The sequence below is a fragment of the Maniola hyperantus genome, chromosome Z (assembly GCF_902806685.2).
Source record: "Maniola hyperantus chromosome Z, iAphHyp1.2, whole genome shotgun sequence".
In the NCBI taxonomy this organism is placed as follows: domain Eukaryota; kingdom Metazoa; phylum Arthropoda; class Insecta; order Lepidoptera; family Nymphalidae; genus Maniola; species Maniola hyperantus.
In genome coordinates, this window is record NC_048564.1 from 12,937,483 (window position 1) to 12,956,010 (window position 18,528).

Genomic DNA, 18,528 nt, shown 5'->3' on the forward strand with positions numbered 1-18,528 from the left:
TGTTCTTAGTGATGAAATCATTTATTTTGATAAGGATTAATAGCATGAGTAAAATAAACGCGTTTAAATGTAGTCCAAAAAAAATTCAAGATTTTTAAATAAAAAAATGGTTGCTGTGCCTCACTCGACATAGATGGGTATAGTGTGTCGCGGACTTTTTTGTAGATATTTATAAGATCTACAATTAATTAGAACATTTTATGGTTCTATCTTTTATAGTTTAGGCAGCGTACGCAAAATAAGTAACTTTTCTGGTTGATTTTTTACACCTTGTGTCCGAAAACCCCAAATATCTTACGGAACCCTATTTTTTTCCAAAATAAAATATAGCCTATGTTACTCGTGGATAATGTAGCTTTCGAATGGTGAAAGAATTTTTAAAATCGGTCCAGTAGTTTTTGAGCCTATTCAGTACAATCAAACAAACAAACAAACAAACAAACAAACAAACAAAAAAACAAAGTTTTCCTCTTTATAATATTAGTGTAGACAAATAATGTTGGTTACTAATTTAATTAAGCTAATTATGTCTAGGGTAGGGTAGGGAGGGAACGTGATGTCTTAATTCGGGCCACTATTTAATAAGTAATTAATTTATTGTTTCAAGGTCTCACAGATTTCTTGCTGTCAGTAGTTCAATTGCCTAGATACAGTGCTCAAGGGACGGGAACGGTTTTCTTTCGAGCTATAGGTACCTTTTTATAATTGTTTTGTTATTATTTAAATTAATATTATGATTTAATTGTAACACGGTGACTACAATTATTATTTTTGTGGTTTATTCCGTTTATCCCCTCTAGGGTGGATACTCGGAAACGCAAGTTCATCTACGGAAAATGAGAATTCGCTTGATTATTCATCTGACTTTTTATAAGTACAGTTCAACAGGAAAAAAAAACATACATTTTAATCATTAATTAAATTTTTAATTAGGTACAAGAATTAAGTTACAGGAGAGCATAGTAGCACAAGGTAATTAACTGTTAAGGCTAGATTCAGGCACTATGGTACTTGACAAAAATGGTATGTACGTACCTACACAAAAACATGAATAATTTGAACAAAAAGGGACTATCATAATGTCTAGAAATAAAAATATACTTGTAATGCCCGCCTCTAGGCTAAGTAAAGTTAGCAATTTATTTGCTCGTAACTCTGTAAGTTTTTATAAGCTTCCAGAAAATATATTGGAGATGTCTCTCAACAAGTTCAAAGTTTTCATAAAACGTAAACTTATTGAAAAATCCTATTACAATGTAAAGGATTATTTAAATGATAAACAAGACAAATCCAACAACAGACAATCAAAAAGAGTAATTTATTACCTATTTTGAATAAATTATTTGAATTACTTTGAATTGAATTTGAATTACTTATCGTAGTCTAACTGTACAAACTGCATTTGTACAGTTATACTACGATTTTACCCAAAAATATTTCAATTCTATTCTAATGTAAGATGTAAATTTTTTCGTCGGCCAAGACAAATTATTACCTATTTTTAATAAATTATTTGAATTACTTTGAATTGAATTTGAATTACTTATCGTAGTCTAACTGTACAAACTGCATTTGTACAGTTATATTTATATATATATATATAAATTAATTCAAGAAAAAATTTACTAACAAGTTAAATTAATAACAATTAACAGCCTCAGTTACTAAGATACACTAATATCACATTGATTAATACACAGCTTTTATTAGCAATGACGGCTGAGTTCTTCCAATATAGTGTATTATACACAACTAACTACCCGCTTTTTTGAAAATAAAATATTGCCTATGTCACCCAGGAATAATGTAGCCTTATGTTGGTGAAAGAATTTTCAAAATCGGTTCAGTAATTCCAGAGATTACTTCCTACAAACAAACTTACAAACTTCACCTCTTTATAATATTAGTATAGATATTGTAAGCACTCGGCCGTCATTGCTTTATCTCAGGCCTGGACAATCATATCTAGTACCAGACGTGAGCATAAAAATAAAACAAGATTCGAGTCCACTAAGCCGCCTTCAACTTCAACACGCAAGCTGCGAGCACCCATTCGACGGCTGTCTTCAAATTTCTTCCATCCTCCAAACACTTGCTGATGAGAGCCCTGAAAAAGAACTGTGTGTAAAAATGCTAGTTACGCAAAGGTGCCCATAAAAATTGTGCTAGGGAACAAGTAGGTAATTGTTAATAAATAGTATATTGTGATACGAGGGCGGTAAGTAGGTAATCAAATGAGCTGATACTTGTAAGCCCGAGCCACAGGCAAGGGTTTACAAGTCACGAGTTTGTAATTACCTTAACGCCTGTGTATTAAACGACGTTTTTCAATACAGTTGTGAGAAACAGTTAAATAAACTAGAGTTAAAAAACCAAACTCTATTTTGTGCGATTTTCGCCTCATTCAAAATATCGGGCGGAGTTATTTTAATTCCATTTTATTTTCTAATTAATTACTTGAACCACTCGTACTTAAAGTACCTAGAAGTTGCGAAGCTGAAGTGGCAATGGGCAGGGCACAATGCTGGAATGGCGACCTCGCACCGGAAGACGCAGTGTTGGAAGACCCCCCACTAGGTGGACGGACGACATCAGACGAGTCGCAGGGAGCCGCTGGATTCAGGCGGCGCAAGACTGTGGCATGTGTAAGTCCCTACAAGAGACCTATGTCCAGCAGTTGACGTTTATCGGTTGGTTATTATGATGATGATGATGATTTAAAAAAAGAATATTTTAAATGTTTTAAACTTTTTAGAAAATTTTGTTAAAATTAAAAATAGCTACCAGATGGTAAACTATAGCCTAAACTAAAGCCTAAACCCTTCTTTCTGAGCGGAAACCGTTCTTCTTAGTAGTGGACCGGTGATGGGTTGATTATGATGATGATAATGAAGGTTGGAGTAAAAAAAAAATAATCTCTCACCTATAACTCTCCATATCACCATTTTCTACTATGATATTTTCATATTCCTTTATCTTAATATTTTGGAATAAATTACTCTGGTCCGTACTTTCTCTTGACAAAATACTGAAAATAAATTCAAAATCTTTTATTTCATTCATTTATAAAACAAATTGATTTAAGGGTGCCTGTTTATTGCAGCGAAGCGGAGCAGAGTTGTTCAGCGGATGCTTAGAATTAGTAAGGGGATCCCAGTGGCACCCTTCAGGTACGGACCCCTAAAAAGTGTCTTATTTCATTTAAAAATTAATTTCGCCCTAAAAGCCCAAGAAATGGTAAATATCCAAGTGGTTTTTTAAATTTGAATTATGAAGAAGCAAAACAAACCCGAAACATATTTTTAAAATATTGCAAAGTTACCTCCTAAATTGATCACATATGTTACTAATGTCTGTCATTGCCGTCTGTGCTCGAGCTTGCATTCGCCTTATATCGTCAACACTCGTGTCTTCAGACTGTAAGCTTTCCCTAGACCTTTCACTGCAAAACAATATAATTGCATGTTAGAATAGAATATATTTTTTATTCAAGTAAACTTTTACAAGTGCTTTTGAATTGTCAAAATAATTCAGGACTGGTTCGGAATGCCGTTCCTACCAAGAGGAATCAGCAAGAAATTCGACGGTTGGTCTATTCAGGTGTTCAGGAATATGCGTGTGGTTTAAGTTTATTTGATATTTTCTTCCCGAATCTTTGTCATTAAATCACAACCATTATTTTTTTATGTAGGTCATTTTTAGTTGCATAAATTATTAATTAAAAAGTGCACAATAAGGGAGCGAAATTTACATTTGCGAAACGCATCACCATTGGTCGAAACCGATCGTTTATTCTGATACAAGTTAGCCCTTGACTGGGGACTCATCTGGTGGTAAATGATCATGCAGTCTAAGATGGAAGTAGGCTGGGGCATGGCGAATTCATGAAACTCCTACCTACCCCTGATCAGTTTCTACGCAGCATCGCACTGGAACGCTAAGTCGCTTAGCGGCACGGCTTTGTCGATAGGGTGCTAACTAGCTACGGGTCAAGCCTCCAACCATACCAGTCCAGAGACGATTTAGAAATTACAAATTACCAAATTCCCCGTGCTGGGTATCAAGCCCTGGACCTCCCGCTTTAAGACAAACCACCACTGTACTAGGGAGGTCCTCATCTAGCCTTCTCTCCATCGCCTACTGAGTAACTATGAGCTTTCTTATGGTACGGCAAGGGGCGCATAAGGGTGCTCTCCACAGTAGCTTCATAGAGTGCAAATTTTTTGTTGAAATAGCGTGGTCGAAAAACTTTTACTCACATAAAATCATGGATTGAAGAGTAATCCTTCGTGATATCACTGTTCAAACTTTCCAGATAAAGTTTAAAAGGGACAGTTTCTTTTTCACAGTTGGCATTAGGATCATCATCATTATTATTCTCCTACAAAAAATATATAGAATTAGTGGTTGTACTAATACATATTTTTATTATCATCTAGTATATATTAAAGGAAAAGGTGGCTGACTGACTGACTGACTGACTGGCTGATCTATCAACGCACAGCTCAAACTACTGGACGAGTTCGGCTAAAATTTGGCATGCAGATAGCTATTATGACGTAGACATTCGCTAAGAAAGGATTTTTTAAAATTCAACCTCTAGAGGGTAAAATAGGGGTTTTAAATCAGTGTAGTCCACGCGGACGAAGTCGCGGAAATAAGCTAGTTTAGTATATATCGGTAATCGGTATGTACCTCTATTTTCCTCTTTCTTTGTGATCGTAGATTGTATTTGCCAGGTGTACTTGCTCGGCTTTGTTTTTTTTTATCCTTCCTTGCGCTTTCTTTTATTTGCCGTCTAATTTTAATTGCCGTCAATTTACCACCTGGGTTCACTTTTGCACGACTTACATCTGTAACAATTATTCTATGATTAGGCCAAGTGCGAATTGGCCGACTTCACACACCATTGAGAACATTATGGAGAACTCTCAGGCATGCTGGATTTCCAGTGATATTTAATTAAACGTTCATGTGAAAAAACATCTAATTATAGCATATTTTAAATAATTAATTCATTGATCTTGAATGTAAACAATTTTCGTCATTTTTTTTTTTAAACTTGTGTGGGGAAATCCAAAACCATAGGAGATACATGGTAACTGTTTTAGGAACCAGGGTCTTTTTTTATGAAACCAATAATTTTAGTATAGTAAATACTTTGGTCAAGCGTGATTTGTCCATAAAAATAAATAAATGACTTTTTAATTTTTTAAGAGTTCCATGCCTCAAAAGGAAAAAAGTATCCCTAATAGGATCACTTTGTTGTCTGTCTGTCCGTCAAGAAAACCTATAGGGTACTTCCCGTTGACCTAGACTCATGAAATTTGGCAGGTATGTATAGGTAGGTCTTATAGCACAAGTAAATGAATAAATCGGAAAACCGTGATTTGTGGTTAGGTACATAAAAATTTAACAAACAATTAGTATTTTCAATTTTTAAAGTAAGATACTTATACTAAGTGGGGTATCATATGAAAGGGCTTTATCTGTATATTCTAAAACAGGGTTTTATTTATTTTTATGCATTATTGTTTTTGATTTATCAAGAAAAATGTCGAAAAAAATACCTGAGTACGGAACCCTGAGTTTTTTAAATGCTTGTAAGGATTATTTCATTGTATTCACATTGATCCTGATTCTGAGCGAAACTAAATTTTAGAGTATTCGCATATTTTCTTACCAATGTAATACCTAGTAAGAAAAGGACATGTATAATTAAATTTTTCAACTCACTCGCTCGGAAACAATCCTTTTGCCCTTTGAAATCTGAGTGGAAAATGGTAATTTTGCTCCCTAGGGCGCAAAGTACGAGTTGAAATTCGAACGTGACGAACTCTATCTCTATACGTCTATGGTTGCGTACCTACATACTTTTTTCTTTCGTGATAATGAAACGTTCAGAAACGCGGTTCGTCCTTACTGTCTTTACTATTTATTATTATTTACTAACTTGTTAAGTGACCCGTAGGAAATTCATTTCTATATTAGGTAAGTAATTAAATTAAACAAACTGTTTCAGCTTTATTGAGTAAACAATATAATGAAGTTCATTGCATTATAAAAATGTTTTTTTTTGCGGTAAGAATTTTAAATTTGCATTCTGAACGCACCTGAAAAAAACTTTATTCATCATTTATAGAATCTTATTTAATTAGAACCTCCTGTGAGAACCTCCTTCACTGCCTGACTTGTGGCCTAATAATATAGAAACTTCTTATTGAAACCTTCATGGTACTAGCGCCTCTTGTATCAATCATCTAGCGTTTTCCTCGCTGTAGTGAGATGAAAAGTTGTGTGTTTCGCACGGGTGCAAATTTCTTTGCGCACGAGTCTTTGAATTCCTCGCTACGCTCAGGATTCTATCTTTGAACCACTCGCTAGAATCCTTCGCTGGCTCGAAATTCAATACAAACTCTCGGGACAAAATAACATCTTTGCACCCTTGCATAACAAATAACTATTATTTGTTGGAATGTATGGAAAACTCGCGCTTAACCAAAAAATTTACCTACTGTGCTAAAATTGTTTTCACAAAAAAAGAGCTAACAGTTCCTAAGACAGTTTCCCTGTACTTCCTATGGGCTTGACCCCCTACTGATGGCCCAGTTAAAAACACACTGTAGAACTTCTCGAAACGTAAAGTCATTTTTGTCCTCACATTTGTGAAAGGCGTCTTGCGCAGAAACGTCACTGAAGTCATCTTGATCACCAGGATGCGATTGCTGTATATCATCCAGCAACTTAGACAGGGCTTTGGCTGCCATTTGAAGATCTTCGTCACTGCTTAAAATACCCTAAAAAATAAAGACATGTTCAGTTCTCTGTCATAGTCAAATCTGGTTACGAGGTTTGCCTTTAGCCAACAATTATACGTAGAGCGGAGCGAGACCAATAATTAATCTATGAATTATACAAACCTCCAAAGCATCAATTAGATATACTCCATAGCTGTATAATTCCATATATTTATGAGGAGTAAGGTTTGACTTGATATTTCCTGAAATAAAGTCTATGAGTAACATGGTAACATTAGTTACAGTAACTGGCAAGAAATATTGTACATTAAACCTTTAGAATGAGATTTCGGCTTTGTAGAGCGTTGTCTGTCACTCACACCTATGTGATGTTTTGTTGGTCTCAACGACAGAGACAACGCTCTACGAAACCGCTATCTCTTTCTAAAGGTCGATGTGCAATATTTCCTACCGGGTACTGTTATGAGGAATAAATAATTAAAATTATGGTAGATGACCTATGCAGTATGCACCCACCAGCTTCTCCCACCAGTGGGTGCAAGGGGAGTTCGTATTTACCTGTACACCCACTATATTAGAGTGCAAATCAGTACCCATATTATAAATGTGAAAGTGTGTTTGGTTTGTTGGTTTATTGGTTTGTCCTACAATCACGTCGCAACGGAGCAACGGATTGACGTGATTTTTTGCATGGATAAAGACCTGGAGAGTCACATAGGCTACTTTTCATCCCGGAAAATCAAAGAGTTCCCACGGGATTTTTAAAAACCTAATTCCACGCGGACGAAGTCGCGGGCATCAGCATATCCGTGATCGCTACCTTTGTTGGGACTCATCAGGTGTCTGTAGAAGGCGAAGCATTAATCATGTTCAACCTAATCCATACACCATACTAAAATAATAAATGACAATTTGCTACAGTGAAAGCATAGAAATGCAATGGACATTTTTTATCCATCTTTTCCAAAAAATCAAAGAGGCTGTCTCCACAGGATTTTTAAAAGAAGAAGAAGAACAGTCGTGAACATCATTATTCTGTACAGAGATAGCTTGCATCCTGGAGACGGACATAGACATCTTTTTATCTTAGAAAATCAAAGAGCTCCTAGGGATTTTTTAAAACTGAAATCCACGCGTGCAAAGCCGCGGGCGTCATTTACCCCGTAAGCCACCATTGTCTTTAGAGAACGCAAGCAGGCAGTCGGCTGCGCGCACCACGTCCGCCTCATGGCGGAAGCGCCGCCGCACGCATTGCACGGCCTCGCGCAGTGCGTTCGGCATGCCCCCCTGGAGGCATGGCGCGCGGTCCTGCTCGCGCTGCTGCAGCTGGCTCAGCGCCTCCTCCATGATCTGCACGAAGCGTGTCACCCACTCGTCCGCCTTCACCCGCAACGCCTCTTCCATCTGTCTGTCCGTCACCTCGAACATCACTATCCAATCATCGGCCTCATTATTCGCTTTATGAACCCCGGCCCTTTCGCCTTCCGTGTCGACGTTATTCGTCATATTCGATATTACTGAATTCGAGGTCTCTTCGATAGTAACATTTTCACGTTGATTCGAGTTTCTACATTCCATTCCAATATCACAGGCTTTCTTATCATTTTGGGAAACATCTTTAGCATAAATTTGATTTTCCACCTTATTTTCATCAAGACCCTTTTCAGGGTTTAAACATTTCCTTACTGGTGATTTACTGAATTTTTCATCACATTGAATATTTGATTTGTTATCAATAGTAATTTTCACATCAGCAAATTCCCTTGAATCTACATTCCTAGTTGTAGTCTCGTTTGATTTGTAATTACTAGTTATAATCTTATTTGACTTGCCTACATTTACTAATTGTTTCATCTTAGCAGTTGTAATTATATGAATGTTAATACTATTATTAGTGTTGGCATTATTGATTATCTCTGTGTCATCAGTCAACAGAACCTAAAATTTAAAAAAAATTGTACATTGGGTGGTAAGTAATCTGACGCTTGTAAGCCCGAGTCGTAGGCGAACCATTCCAGTCGTCACGAGTTACTAAAAACCTTAACGCCCGTGTTTCACACGTATGTTTTTTTATCATTTATTTATTACAGTAACTGCATAACCTTCTGAATTCAGAAGATTAGTAGTACATATATCAGAAAAAAGACAAAATTGACTGATGCTCTGGAACATGTCTTAAACTAAAGTGGAAGTGGGCTGGACATATATCTAGATACAGAGATGGGGATGGAACGAAATGGACTGGACCACATGGCAAGGGGAAAGTGGGCAGGCCCACGAAGCGGTGGTATCAAGATAAACAAGGTAACCACGGGATTTTTAAAAATCGGATCGCGCGGATCTACGCGGACGAAGTCACGAGTATCAGCTAGTTAAAAGAATAATATTTGGAAAAAGGCGCCGTTTTGCGCTGGTATTATAAATAGTAACAAAAGTTCGGAATACTCTCGATAAACCTCTATGCATCATGGCCTGTATCCCCGCACAGGGTTCATTTGAGAGGACATACCTGCATTTCTGAGTAGGTAATGCTTTCACAATAAATAAATTTTAATTCTGATTCTGAAAACTAAAACACTCACCAAACTCTTTTGGTCCATTAATTGGCAGCAGAAATTTAATATATTATCGTCACTACTTTCTGTATCTTCATTTTCCTCCTCTGAAAAATAAGAAAGTTGAATACGAATCATAAACTACATCACAATAGATCACTGTGCCATCAGCACAGATGTCCGTGTGGAAAAGAGGTTGATAAATTTGGAATCCACGGACTCTCTTGCCAAAGGAGCTCCGGTAGGCTGTTTAGGCATGGCTCTCTTAACGATACAATTAAAAGAGCTCTTGCCACCATAAATATTCCTGCGCTCATTGAGCCGGCAGGGATTAGTCGGGATGATGGCAAGAGACCTGATGGATTGACGCTGGTTCCCTGGGAACGGGGACGGGCGCTAATGTGGGACGCAACTTGCGTTGACACATTTTCCCCGTGTCATATCAGGAAGACAGCATCAAGACCGGGAGCCGCAGCAGAAACAGCTGAAAACGGCAAGCGGCGCAAGTATGCCTCTCTTATAGAGAGAGTTACATTTTTGTGCCGTTTGCCGTGGAGACCCTGGGGCCATGGAGTCGAAGTGCTAAAATTTTTTTACGAGACATTTCACCGCGATTAATAGCCTCATCTGGTGACAGAAAGGCTGGCTCATTTTTTGCGCAACGGATCAGCCTGGCTGTCCAGCGCGGAAATGCAGCCAGTATTCTTGGCACCATTCCACGCGGTCATGATTTATATAGTAATTTGATAAGGCTAGCTTATAGATCGATTCATATATAATTATAGTCCAGTCCAGTAATTTTCATTTTAAGCCGTTTTTATAGATAGTGGAACGGAACCCTTAATGCGCGGGTCCGACTCGCACTTGGCCGGGTTTGTTTTAAACATGTTCGTAATTGGTTGGTGACTAAGATGAACGCGCAAACGCATTCGGTGATTAATGGAAAAAAAATTTAAAGCATTATTTCCCCAACCAAACAGTTATCATTATCATGATCAACTCATCACCGGCTCACTACAGAGCACGGGTATCTTCTCAGAATGAGAAGGGTTTCTATCCAATATCTTTATATTAAAGATGTACGTGAATAAAGTATGCCACTTATGTTTGATTTCATAATATGGATTTTAAGATATGAGAGTATATAAACAACTAATAATAAACCATTTTGTACATAATATTCTCTGCATAATTTAAATAGACCTTATAATAAACTACTGGAGGAGGCCTTCGTCCAAATGGGGCGTACTGAAAAATAAAAGTGGAAGAAGAATGTATATACCTAATAAAATATGAAAATTAGTAGTGATATACAGAATAGTATTGTGTACATATTAAAAAATGAAAATATATACAGTAAGAATTAAAAAATAATTAAAAAATAGTGATGACATAAATAATAGTGATGATATATAAATATAAATGTAAATAAGTATTATGTATAAGTTTTGTCTTTTTGATTCTATTAAAATATTGTATATACTGAATATTATAATAAAATGTAATTGCATGTAATGTTTTCAGTAAATAAAGGCTATATTATTATTATGGATATACATCTACTCTCACGCCCGCGTACAAAATAGATACATATAAAAGCCAAAAGAGTTATAATATACTTACATACATAAAAATAAATAAACCTACATAAACATTACATACATACATATTTGTAACGGGCGGAGGATTACACCCCGGCAGGGGAGACCAAACGGCCGGGGGTCAGGGCGACAGGTGAAGAAATCGGCGGACTATCCTAGCCGAGTCCAGCAAGACCGCTTTTTGCATCCTGGCTGCGAGCGAACTGCCACGGAAACCCAGTCGCCTCAGATGTTGAGCGAGGCTGACTGGGATCAACCCATTCGCAGATATGACGATTGGGATGATTTCAGTGGACTCCACATGCCACATGTCGGAAACCTCGTGAGCCAGATCGAGATACTTGCGCTTTTTCTCCGTCTCAGCTCTCACGAGGTTCTCGTCATACGGAATGGTGATGTCCACCAAAAACACCCTCGACTGTGCCCGGTCCACCACCACGATGTCAGGCTTATTCGCTAGAATAGTCCTGTCCGTGATGATGGACCGGTCCCAATAGAGCCGGACTCCGTCGCGCTCGAGTACCGGCACCGGTGTGTACTTGTAATACGGCAGCCTCTCATCCAGGAGACCGTACTTCAGAGCAAGCTCTTGGTGAAGGATTTTGGCTGCTTGGTTGTGTCTGTGCAGATACTCAGTGTTGGCAAGCGCTGAGCATCCCGAAAGCACATGTCTGAGTGACTCGCCGGGATGGCGACAAGCTCGACAGATGTCATGAGTGCCATCCTTCAGAATGTACTTTCTTATGTATGTATTTATGTACTTTCTTATGTATTATTATTATTATAATAAACTAACCTCAAATTAACTATATTACCAATTATGGTTTTTGATCCCAGCTGAAACCTCGCAGCAGCAGTTCACATAAAAGCATTGGAACATGCTGGCTATCATGCTCAGGACTATGCTGGTGCTGTCCCCGCACCCACATTACCAGCTGGTAATAGTTGAAAAACACTTCACTTACCAATTGTGGCACGATCCGCATCACTTTGTTCATGGATAAAATATAGAGCTTTGTAAGCTACTGTTGCCGAATGAGTTCCAGTTGCAGTTTCGATTTTGTTCATTACCATTCTTGGTAACAAGAGATGGTATATTTTATCTGAAAGAGGAACATAATTATGTCATGGTATATTGGTATTGTAGCTGAAGGGTTGATGTAATGAAGAACCAGCTACATATAGTGATGTTTATTTTACACTTTACAATTGATATGTTATGTACAATACAGACGGGCTCGCGAGCTTTATATAATACAATGGTAGAAGATGTTGACGTGAAGAGCGGATGATAGGGAATGTGGAATCTTGTAACGTGCGTGACCAGGAGGATTCAAAATTTGAATATTGTTGTGTGGCAGCTGCGAAGTTTTCCTAATAGCTGCCAGCCAAGTAACGGTAGAGGTTGCACCTCTACAGTATACGGAGCTGTGATAGCCTAGTGGTTAGGACGTCCGCCTTCTAATCGGAGGTCGGGCGTTCGATCCCCAGGCACGCACCTCTAACTTTTCGGAGTTATGTGCGTTTTAAGTAACTAAATATCACTTGCTTTAACGGTGAAGGAAAACATCGTGAGGAAACCTGCATGCCTGAAAGTTCTCCATAATGTTCTTAAAGGTGTGTGAAGTCTACTAATCTGCACATGGCCAGCATGGTAGACTATGGCCAAACCCTTCTCACTCTGAGAGGAGACCCGTGCTATGTAGTGAGCCGGCGATGGGTTGATCATAATGATGAATACGCAGCAGGTACTTCCTAATTCCATAAAATACCAGTCTTGAGCAGTGTTTTTAAAGTGGCATTAAAGTTTAGTATTTAATTTAAAATTCATTTTCAATGAATCAGTACCAATGTTTAACTATTTTCTATTTACCTGTATTGAGTATATCCCTGAGAAGATCTATGTTATTCAGAAACACATTTGAGTCAGGGACTATAAAAGTGACACTTTCTTTTACTTGCAAAATTTTCGGGTTTCTTTCTAGAGGATTTATATCTCCTTGAGAATTCAAATTTTCCTGCAACAATAAAATTTTGTTGTTAAATCAAAGGTTGATGTTAATTAGTTTTGAAAAGTAAACTATAATTGCTAAAATTAACTTACTTCAAGGCACATATTTTCTTCATTTGGTTTGGGACTCCTACTAAGGGATGCAGGTGCATTAACGTAACTTTTGTTTGTATCTCTCTCTGTATATCTCTGTTTTGCTGCTTGATTAGCACTGAAACTTTTTCTATTTCTAGTGTCGGATGGATGTGGAGTATTACCACCTTGTTTCTGAACTCCATAGTTATGATAATGTTTCCTCTGAATACTGATTGAAAGTGGATTAATTGCATCTTGTTTATATTTATTATTTTTTGAGGCAGCTGTCAACAAATTAAACAAAAATTGAAATCTTTACAGAAAAATTTAATAGAAAAAATGTCATTACAATCTATGTATAACATAGGAGCAACTGACTGAATAACCTATTACACTACACGGTAGAAAATAATGTACATCAACCTTTAGACTTGAGTGAGATTTCGGCTTTGTAGAGAGTTGTCTTAACCACTCATACCTATTTGACGTTTTGACGGCCTCAACCTCAGGGACAGGCTCTACAAAACAACTATCTCTTTCTGAAGGTCGATGTAAATTATTTTCTGTTGCATACTGTATCAATAAACAGCTCACCCAGATGAGGAAAACTTGAGATTTTGCATTTAGGTTTTCTTTCGGTGGAATATAGGATCATCTTATTAAACTTAACAAAGGTTTTAGTGTTAATAGTTGATTTTGAGGTTTTATCCATACTACAAACAGTCTTCGTTGCCACACCACTCTTAGGTGTTACAATATATGTCACTATTTATTTGTTAATAACATGCACTAAAAATGTTATAACCACGCCGGCTCTACACGTTGGCCCAACACTGTTCGCCCAACATGTGGATAGGGAAATTAGCTTTGCCAACGTTGGGGTCAATCCTAATTTCCTGATCCACATGTTGAACAGTGTTCTAGCATTGGGGACAACGTGTGGAGTCAGCATAAAGTCAGATTTGAGTTCAGTAACTTTTGAATAGCCAACTGTGATGTGTGCTAAAAATTACAAAAAATAAACTGATAGAAAAGAGGGCATTACAGAAGAGAAATTATATATATATGCCTACCTTCATTGGCTCGGACATGACATTCTTTTTTCTTTATTTTGTCAGCTCTCTTTTTCAAGAGGTAAAAGCGTAAGTCCTCTTTCTTATTTGTTATAGTTTTAAATCTACCTTTCTTAGGCCTTTGGGGATTTATGCGAAATTTGTGATGAGCTTGACCAGGTTGTTTTTGTGGAATTCCAAAATATTGCAAAGCGGTAGGCATGTTTGACATGCCATGTAAATGTTCAACATTGGGCTGAGTATATGTTGGAGTGACATATATGGGAGGTGGAACATCCCATACAGGAGTTGGAGCTGCCGGAACATTGAACAGTATTGGATTCACTGGGTTGCACAGGCACTGAGGTTCTATGTTCCATATTTGGATACCAGGATTTGATTGATTCATTGAGACGCGCAGAACAGCTGAAAAAGGACAGCAGGATAACAAAAACGTTAGAAAATAATCACTATAAATGCCCAAAAACTAAGTACAGTACGATTCAAACGTAAATGCGCCCCTGAAGTTTGCGCACGACGTTGCGCACCACACACGTTTTGGGTGTCCGGGGTAGCGGGGAGGGTAACAGCGCACGTCTCGCAACTTCACGCAGACGCATTTAAGTTTGAATTGTACTGTACACTGCTTTAGTATCTCGCAAGTTATCCAGGCCCCTTCTAATTTCAAACTTAAATTACACACTTTTCCCTGTAATAAATTAGAAGTCTCTTCTAATGACTGCTCTTGTGAAGTACTCGATAAAGAAGTATACCATGAAGTATTTGGGAGTTGTCATCGACGAAAATCTAAACTGGCACCCCCACACCACAGCACTTGCTGATAGAGTTAGAAGGCTAATCCCTGTATGTATTTAGAAATCTCTGTGACGTTGCTGACAACGAATTGGCAATACAGGTTTATAAAGCACTACCACCCTACAGGAGGAGCAGCCACTTCACACATTATTGAAGTAGAAAGAGCGCAAAGATCTATCATTAAGGTGATGCTCGGTAGATTACCAGGTACTGATTGGGTTGCACAGATGGAACTGATCTGAAACATTGAGAGTGTGTTTTGTATAGTGGAGCTTAAGTGGAGCCAAGGAAACTCGTGCGTTTGGATTGAAAATGATTTTAACGAGTACAAGAAAACTAGAATAGGTACCTACTGAAGTAACAGACTCGGCACATCAATACTGCGGCCTGCCTGCGAGGATGAACAAAACGGGGAAAGCGCGGCTGCCCAGCAGGGCTACTGAAAAGACGCACGAGCTCCCTAGACTAAATATGTTCCTTACGCACGAGGCTGCTCCTGAGCTTTCCTAGCTTCTCGAACGATACTGGTCAGGGCTTCCAAAGACGGTCAAGCCCTTGAAAGGTTCACATTCACAAGATGCGACAGCAATTTCGGAAAAATAATAATGGCGGCTGGCAATAGCCAAACTTTGTCATACGGCTATCATCATACTTATTATATTCTTCTTACCTCTATTTCAATGAGGTTCAAACGGCTTCTACAGTTGAAGTATATTCAAATAAAAATGACCGGCGAATGATTTAGACCAGCAAATAATCCAAGCGTTACTATTTCTCTACCCGAACCTGCGTGTATGAAACGAGATAGACACACGCACAGATATGTCCTGAAACTCCGTTTAATTCTATCTCTATGGGAAAAACCGTAAGAAATTAAACTTGAAACTTTCAAATTAAGAACCTATCCTATATGTTATTGGTCTGGGTTAAGAACACAACAAACGAAGAGTACCTATATCACTACGTTTTAAGAGACTGATATATTACAAAGTACTCTGTGGAGTGTGGACTGGACTTTCATTCAAAAATACATTACAAAACCGACAATGTATGAATATTGGAATGTATGCTTCAATACCAATATTATAACACTAACAAGTAACACTGTGTAGATAGAGTAATAAAGGTAGATACAGGAACGTTTGCTTTCTCATTCATACTAAAAAGAGAGCACAGATAAAGTTACTAATGTGATAAACAGAGAGAGCTAACCTTTTTTTTTTGTCCCTTATCGTGTAACTGATTTTTTTCAAGAATACATACAAGGAATGCAACTTTAGTTGCAAAACAAACTTTGAGAATTCGTGGCGTAATTGTATTTCTCATTAGTTATTTACTTGTTTACACATAAAAAACGTTTAGTACAAATATTGTTGATCGGTTAATACAAATATTGACTACTAAACAATGGTAATAATTGTCATGTTATTCATTGTTACGTCGTGCTATCGCTATCTCATACGCAGTTACACAGTACTTCAATCTACCTTTATTACTCTATCTACGTAACACTGTCAGAAAGACAGTACTGCCAACATAACCAGTGCTACCAGATTTTTATCAAAAATTAATGCAACCTCGTGGCAACCTCCAGTAAACGTAGGTAGTGATTATAATATTGTGCTCTTTGAATCCAGTTGTTACAGTAGCTACGGGTAACTTTAGAAACGTGGCAAACTGTGAATCGATAGTTCAATGGAATTAATGGTTTATCCTGCTGTAAATTACTTAGTAACGTCTAAGAGCACTTTATTACTCAATAAAAACATATTTACGTAAATCATATTCTAAAATCCATTTTTAAAGCACTATTATACCATTTTTAGGTAGGTACTTATTTTATTTCAGTAATTATTTACTAGTTTTATAATGCTTCTTCTTTACTCTTCTTGTAAAAGTTTAATCTAAAATAGAGAAGCAGGAACTGGTTCATGGACTCATTCACATGAACCAACGGAACCACATACATCACTAACACCAGTTTTGATGATCAAGAATAAAATTAATAATATGCTTTGATGGTCCTATCTTTTGAATGCGCTAAGCTATACGTGTCTTGCAGAAAATAAATTACTACTTACGTATTTCTAGTTTCAGAACGTTTTTTTTAAATACTTTTCCTAGCACCTGATTTGCTAGATCTATGTCGCTAGTTACACATTTCCATTATATGTTCAACCTTGTCAGTACCCTTATTATAAATGCGAAAGTGTGTTTGTTTGTTGGTTTATTGGTTTGTTGGTTTGTCCTTCAATCACGTCACAACGGTGCAACGGATTGACGTGATTTTTTTGCATGGGCAACCTGGAAAGTGACATAGGCTACTTTTTATCCCAGAAAATCAAAGAGTTCCCACGGGATTTTTAAAAAAACCTAATTCCACGTGGACGAAGTCGCGGGCATCAGATAGCTGCAATATATTTATCAAAATTTGTAAAAATATTCTTAGTAATTTTTCGCTTAGAGTATTTAAACCTTAGATGAATAATATTTAAACTGATAGATGAAATAATTACTTACGATTTTACCGCGCATTACCTACTAATGGCGCTTGTTCATTGAGCTGAAAATAGTATTTGTCAATGAAGTTATCGATAAAATGATAATCATTGCTCATATTACCTCGATAACCTTACTAGACTACATTGCGACAAGGCTATCTTGGCGCAGGTTTCTGTTTTTATATGTGGCCACTACTTTTTTTTTTTAAAGTTGGGTATGTAGGCAGGCCAGTCTCCATACCAAAATATTCAAACCCCGTCTTCTTCTTCTTCTTCTTATTTTGCTTTGTGGCTTTCAGTAGTGCCATTCAAACCCCTTTCTGTGGTCTGATATATGGGAGATTCGGCCGTGGCTAGTTACCTTCCACTTACCACCCTACCGGCAAAGCGGTGGCACCAAGTGAAGTGTTCCGGTACGATGCGGTTTCGAAACCAAAGGGGTATAGTTTTAAAAACTGCCATAACCCTTGAAAATCGGCGTGGGGGGCTCCTAAAATCCTGAAAAACGTAGGTACTGATTCATTTGTAACCGGAAATCCAAGTAGGTAGGTACCCTACCTTTTCCTTTCATGTGGACATAGCTGGAAAAATGGCGGACCTTTACACAAACTTTCATCTCCTATTTATTTTAAGCCCCTTGCAAGTAGAACTTTCAAAAATTGTTTTATCCTAATCCATACTAATATTATAAATGCGAAAGTGTCTGTCTGTCTGTCTGCTAGCTTTTCACGGCCCAACCGTTCAACCGATTTCGATGAAATTTGGTACAGAGATAGCTTATATCGCGGGGAAGGAAATAGGCTACTTTTTATCCCGGAAAGTTGAGGAGTTCCCACGGGATTTCAAAAACCAAAATCCAATCTAAAATCAGATGTTTGGATGTTTGTTACTCAATCACGCAAAAACTACTGAACGGATTTGGCTGAAATTTGGAATAGAGATAGATTACACCCTGGATTATAACATAGGCTACTTTTTATCCCGGAAAATCAAAGAGTTCCCACGGGATTTTGAAAAATGTAAATCTACGCGGACGAAGTCGCGGGCACCAGTTAGTAAATAATAACATTATCGTTTAGGTACATGAAACTAGAAGGTATAGGAAATAGGTACTAGAAGGTCTACATTTTAAGAGGCGAGATTTGTACAAGGATTGGTG

General features: G+C 37.5%; 1 protein-coding gene across 1 annotated transcript; it reads right to left on the reverse strand.

The window, feature by feature from the left end:
- Positions 1–518: 518 nt before the first annotated feature.
- Positions 519–15,383, reverse strand: LOC117995546 (uncharacterized). The gene is made up of 14 exons (XM_069508635.1): positions 15,351–15,383; positions 14,074–14,478; positions 13,019–13,284; positions 12,788–12,932; positions 11,880–12,017; positions 9,341–9,420; positions 7,919–8,696; positions 6,921–7,000; positions 6,662–6,797; positions 4,696–4,853; positions 4,260–4,381; positions 3,323–3,442; positions 2,924–3,028; positions 519–2,107 (listed from the first exon to the last, which is right to left on the reverse strand). Exons 2-14 carry the CDS (start codon positions 14,459–14,461, stop codon positions 2,011–2,013), a joined length of 2,613 nt encoding a protein of 870 aa, XP_069364736.1. The 5' UTR covers positions 14,462–14,478; positions 15,351–15,383; the 3' UTR covers positions 519–2,010.
- Positions 15,384–18,528: the final 3,145 nt, after the last annotated feature.